The sequence below is a fragment of the Crotalus tigris genome, unplaced genomic scaffold (assembly GCF_016545835.1).
Source record: "Crotalus tigris isolate CLP2741 ecotype Arizona unplaced genomic scaffold, ASM1654583v1 scf7180000024115.3125172, whole genome shotgun sequence".
NCBI classification, from domain to species: domain Eukaryota; kingdom Metazoa; phylum Chordata; class Lepidosauria; order Squamata; family Viperidae; genus Crotalus; species Crotalus tigris.
This window is the reverse complement of record NW_024100392.1, coordinates 1,688,576-1,694,941: the sequence shown is the minus strand read 5'-3', so window position 1 is coordinate 1,694,941 and position 6,366 is coordinate 1,688,576. Positions and strand designations below refer to the sequence as shown.

Here is a 6,366-nt window from a genome sequence, read left to right as displayed (position 1 = left end):
CAAGATCTGTTCCTCTTTTTTTTGTAACACATTGCTTTCTAACCGTGGATTTAAGGATGATTAAAAATGAATTCAGTGACCAAGTTGGCATATGGCACTAAGCCACAACTACCACAATTTGCATAACAGCCTAATCCATAAACCAAGATTTACACACCATGTCTGTGTTCATATAGTGTCCTATACTGTAATGCAGCGAAGCAAGCAAAAGCCCAAGTGCATTGTACAAAATCTCACAAATATTCTCATGGTATGAAATAAAATCTTGACTAAGCTCCATCAAATATTATTTTATCTTATTTATAAAAATAGAAATTAAAAATCTAAAAAAACTGTCCAGGAGCATTGTCTTTGTGAGGAATAAAATTTTAGAATAAAAAGTGAAGTTAAGTGACACTTACTCTGTAAAATTTCTACACTTAAAGACTGTAAGATTTCTACACAAAAATTTCTACATGTAGACTGTAAGATTTCTACACAATTTCTACATGTACAGGTACCTTGTAAGATTTCTACACGTAGGCTATAGGATTTCCACACTAAGCTGTAGGATTTCATGATAAAATATATATAAGAGAATAGGTGAAGCAAAATAGTAAGGGGCAGGGATAATGTATTTTGTTTAGGCAATCCTGATAAGATTGTAACCTCTAAAGCTCAGCCAATGAAGCCACAGAGGAGGGGCCAAGGCGTTGGGATAGAATGCATATAATGTGCGTCTTTGTTGTGACTAGGTGTGGCTCAAATATTTATTTGGAGTCCACCACACTTTGCAAACCGTAGTATCCAATAAATCTCTAATTTCAACTTGCTGTTTGGTGTTATTCAGTGGGCTAGAATTTCTGTCAACATCTTCACTACTGGGTGTTTAGAAAATGCAGTTTTACCCATCAACTACCATTTGAAGCTTTCCAATTCCAATTTCTATGTACTGAGGGCTCACAAAAAAATCCCATATTAATCTGACAACAAATAAATCATTTCAGACTTACAAGCATCTCATAATTCAGAATACTTTATTACATCAAAATAAATTATTCCCAAATGCAAATTTTCAAAAATTGAAGCATGCAGATTATATTTTTAATCCAGATTATAAAAACTATATTACAGTCAGATTAAGTTTTCTGTCAATAGGTTTCTGGCTGAGCAAAATACCATGATCAAGTATGAAATCATGTTGCCTATTTGCAGTCTAGAGACCTTTTCAAGACATTTTTTTAAATAATATCTTTTTAAGAGTGTTTTTTCCCTTAGTATTACTCCTCTTCTCTTTTTGACAATGACCTGGAAGCTTTTAAATTTGGTAACAGCATTAGTTTATAGTATATGGCTTTGCAGAGGTCATATGGAATTTACCTAATTTATATACAATGATCACTTTATCAATACTGATTGATCTGAAATTAATAAGGCCATATTTTTATTTTCAGATTTAGCCAAATTTATATTAAAGATAATAAAATTGTGCTTATGTAAAAGTAGAATTCACTGATCTCAGTAAAAAAATCTCTTACATTAAAGATTAAAGCCAAAATATTGAATCTGAAAGATTTATATTTACAGACTGCAAACACACAGAAGCAATAAATACCAGCTTCTTCATATAACAGTAATTACAAGTAAAGAATTATTTAGAGGAAAATGAAATTAAAAAATACAATTTAATAAACAATTATTTTTTAAAAAAAAATAGGAGTTGGTTTATTATTCCTAAAAAAAATGAACAGTCTATAATTCAGATTTGGGATAGTTACAAGAGAAAAAGTGGTTTCTCTTGCATCAGCAGATCAAGACCAGGTTTCGATTCCACTTAAAAGCTTCCCTAAAGAGAGGATATACTTGGAAAAAGCATCCGACTCGGAATACATTACATACCATGGTTTATACTACTACATTGTCTTGACTTCTTTGCTAGTTGATAGGAAGAAAGTTTTCCATTTCCACTCTTTATTATGAATCAGAGAAGCAGAATTGAGTATTTAGACATATAGGGTATATAACAGAAACAGGAGATCTGAAAAATGTGTTCCTCTTCTCCACTTATTCCTTATTCCTTTCCTGTTGCTTATTTCAATAAAAGGGCTCATGGGTCATGCTCGTCAAAAAAGTCTTTAAAAAAGTTTAATTTGCTTTATTCACTTGTCATGCTAAGTTCTAAAATGTGTACAAACAATGAATTCCCAAATACGCAAATCTGAAACTAAACAAACCAAACTATAACAATGTTATGTGTAAATCGAGGCAATGAATGTTAATTCATTTATCTCAGAATATGTTTTCAGTATATAAATTTAACTTTTTTAAAGTAATGCATCAACTTTCTCTCTTATGTATCCAGTAAGAAACCAATAAAATATCACAAGTAATCAAAATCTCGTAACAAATGTTTATATCCTATGCAAGCAATGTATCTATGCAGTATATTATGCAATATGTAAAAGCTGAGAAAGCTTATACACATGTACTTATTCAAATGATATGGGTGTTAAATTTTTGATTTTACACATTAATAATGAATAAACAAAGGCTTTGTGTATGTGGCTTTTGAAGCTCCACTGTTATAAATAAACACAATATGATCATTTGGAAGCTTCTTTGAAAATTGGACTCATGAACTTGCAAAAGATGTAGGTTTTTTCATTATTTTTTAAAAATGTATTGCAGCAATATATACCTAAGTATCAATACCTACATCAAAACACAGGAAGCAATTTCCTCACAATCACAATGCATTCCTCTTAACTTCACAATTTTTTACTCACAACAGAAAAAAAAATATCCTGTATTACAACACAAAATTAATAATTTTGCTTAATTGAACCATTTTTTTGCACCCTCCAAAACTCCAACTATGGAGCCCTAGCCATTTCTATATGAAAGACAAATACTAAGCCAGCTACAATGTAAGTGTACACGAACATACTGTTTATAACTAATACAAATACTGAGTTTTATAAAGACAGATATGAAGTTCAACAGAAACAAGAGATGAAATAAGTATATTTAAGTACGCGTTTAATTAGTATTTTCTAAAATAGTATTTTCTAAAGAATATATCTGTAATACTTTAAAAATTGTATTTTTAGATTTCTCCCTACAAAAAGAATAAACTTTTAACTACTTGTCTCTATAACAAATTTAAACAGTGCATTGGTTTTATGCTGCTTTAGCACAGACATTAATTTTATAGCACTATGACCAATATATACTAGAACATGTACATATTGAGCATGTATATATTGTATACATACAGTACATGCATTCTATAACACTTTACAATGGATTTTTAAAGAAATGGAATATGAATGACCGAAATATATAGTTGTGATAAAATTCAAGATCTCTTAAGCAATGCTTCAGTTAAAACATTTTTTTCTACTTTTGTTTTCTAATTAAAGATTGGAAACATAAACTCTTGAATTCCAAAACAGCACCAAGCTGAAGTTAAATTTGACACAACAAACCTATTCCTGTATTTGGCAAAATAATTTCTCAATGCAATATTTGCAAATGACTCATTAAGCCAAGAACAATATATACTCGACTATATACTTAAGTAATACTGGGAGAAAAGTTACAACTTTTAAATATTCTGGAATTTATGAATAGAAAAATATTTATTATTGACAATAACTATTAATTATTAGTAAAGAAAACATACAAAACATTTATTGATAGAAACAGTGGAGTCTGTAAAGAAGAATTGTTTTCTTTATCATTATATGGTGAAGCGGTAGAATGTAGGCATTCTCCATGAATGCCAGAATATTGTTAATTTATATTAAAGTAGGGCAATATGTTTAGCAGCCATTCCTCCGTAAGCATCTAGAAAACATGACCACTTGCTTCTATGTCTCAGCAATCTATCAAGCAGGTAATGTTATTAAACAATTATTCTGTATAGTTTTAGCAGCCATGGCCATATAATGCTGATCTATTATTTAAGAAAACCCTCTCATTTTTGTTACTTAGGTACAATATAAAATTGAGTATGTACTGTTTTTATACATATTCTGACCTTGGCAAAATAGGCAAATTATTCTTATCATTATGAGAACATAGTGTGAAAGGTTGATTCTTCTCCCTCCTCTTCAGACTGGTTTTGTTGCATTTTTTAAAAAAATTTCCCACTGTCCCAACAAATTAAACAAAGAAAAATGACTTCATAAAAATAGTCCTCTGTGATAACAGGTTGGATTAGGCCAGGGGTAGGCAACCTGGGCTCTTTTATGACTCATGGACTTCAACTCCCAGAATTCTATGCTGATTCAGGAATTCTGGGAGTTGAAGTCCATGAGTCATAAAAGAGCCAAGGTTGCCTACCCCTGGACTAGGCTGTGTTGAATTCAACAGTCACATTTGTAGAAAAAGTGTTTGGAGTATTGGTGAGAAAATTGTCTTGTACTGTTAAACAAAATGATTTGTACATGGAGCAAGATTTCCAGAATTTCCAAGCTTACAACTTAGTACCTATGTATCAGCACATATTTTCAGACAATCACTATCTTGCTTATATTATTAACTGTATGTTATGTGAGCATTGGGACTAATAGCATTTCAGATTGGAAGGCAAAAATATTTCAGATCATGTAGGGATGCAAAACTAACATTTGTCCTCAATGCCTTAACCTGAAATCTGCTTTAAGGGGTTGTGCCTTCAAATATAAAGTTTTGTATACTACCCTTATTTGTCAAATTAAATATTTATATTTCTTTCTTTGAATATTACAAGGATGCATGCTTTGTTTCCTTGGAAAAAACAACTACTTCAGCTATGATAACAGCAATATAGAAAGAACTTAAAGAGTTTTCAAAATTATATTTCATAAAAAATCTGTTACAATCAAACCACATGAAATGTAATTTACAATGTCTCTTTGAACCTATTTTGATATACATAAATTAATAGAGTGTAAGTCTAACGTTAGATGATTAACAAAGCTGTTAACAAACCATTTTTAAAAGCAAAGGGACCCAGAGTCTCCAAAATGCATAGAAATTGGTCCAACATAAAATGTTAACATGGCTTTTACATTTTTTTCTGTAGATTTATACTTGCTATACAGATAGCCTAACAGAAAGGGTCTGCAATGAAGAATCACAGTTTGTATTTTTTTCTGCCATTTTATCATTTAGATCGAATGCATCCATTTCTTCTTCTGCTAATGGAAGCACATCCTGAGAGACTAAAACAGCACTGCATAAAATATCCTTTTCTTCTGATGAAAAAGCTGTATGAGTCTTACAACTTTCTGTTCTATTGCTGCAATTTATCTTTTCATCAGAATCATCTAGTTCTTCAACAGTTTTTAAATATTCTTTGAGAAGAGTATTGTTCTGATCGTTGTTCAAACTCTCTTTACAATAGTCCTTGTGGTCAACTGGGATCTCAGCATCAGAAAGGCTTCCTGAAAGAGAATCTTCACAGGGCTTGACTGTTTGCAGAGAATTTCCTAGAAAGCCTTCATTTGTTTCTGTCAAATGTTTTTCAGAGTTCTGCAACTCATTAAAGGTATTTTGGTCTGATACACATGAATGGAAACCTGAATCAGGATATGCCTGTAAACATTTCTGATGACACATTTCAGAAGATGAACCTAACCAAGTTGAACTATCAATAGGAGAAGGTTCTTGATTTGGTTTAGATGACTGTATGAATAATTCATGTGGACCCAGAATGCCAAATGCAGGAGTAGCTTTTTTCCAGATATTAGTTAGGTGTTGGTTTACTGAAAGCTGCCATTCCTGGATAGATTTAACCTATATAAACCACAAAAATAAAAGATTATAATATATAATTTCATACGTAATCGCATAATTATCTCATTTCATATGAGAAAGGTAATTGGGTCAACTGTAAAATACAGCAAGGTTGGGCTGTTGGTTTGATCTCTGAGCTTGGCGATTTGGCTGCAAACATTTCGTCTCCATTTGGGGGGACATCTTCAGTGCGCTTTGAATTGTGCTCGTCTGTCAGAGCACTGGCCTTTAAATACCTTTTTGTGTGATATAAGTCTGTCAGAGCACTGGCCTTTAAATATCTTTTTGCGTGATATAAATTGGTGTGGGTATTATTTGTCTGGATGTTTCTGAGCCATAATCTGGTTTCAGACTGTTTGATTGGCTGGTTGTTGCTGGGCCATAGCTTTTGGTGTTTAAGTATCGTCTGTATGATGCAAATGGTGTTTGTTCAGTTGGTTGCCTCTGAGTTATGGTCTGGTTTCAGGTTGTTTGGCTGGCTGGCTGTTGTTGAGACATGGTCTGGTTTCTTGTGCGGGAATTGTGATTTTTGTTGCTGTGTGGTAGAGTGCCTGTTTGTTTGTTTTAAATGCTTCCTTTGGGATTGAAGTAGTTCTTTCATTC

The 6,366-nt window shown here is 32.0% G+C and overlaps 1 protein-coding gene across 2 annotated transcripts in view; it reads right to left on the bottom strand.

Annotated features, from left to right (window-relative positions):
- Positions 1–999: 999 nt before the first annotated feature.
- The window catches only part of CEP97 (centrosomal protein 97), a 38,233-nt gene continuing 32,866 nt past the window's right edge, over positions 1,000–6,366 (bottom strand). For both annotated transcript variants that reach the window (XM_039322464.1, XM_039322462.1), the window contains exon 12: positions 1,000–5,763. In XM_039322464.1, the coding sequence (XP_039178398.1) occupies positions 5,062–5,763 (702 nt within the window). In that variant the 3' untranslated portion in view covers positions 1,000–5,061. The remainder of the gene's footprint in view (positions 5,764–6,366) is intronic.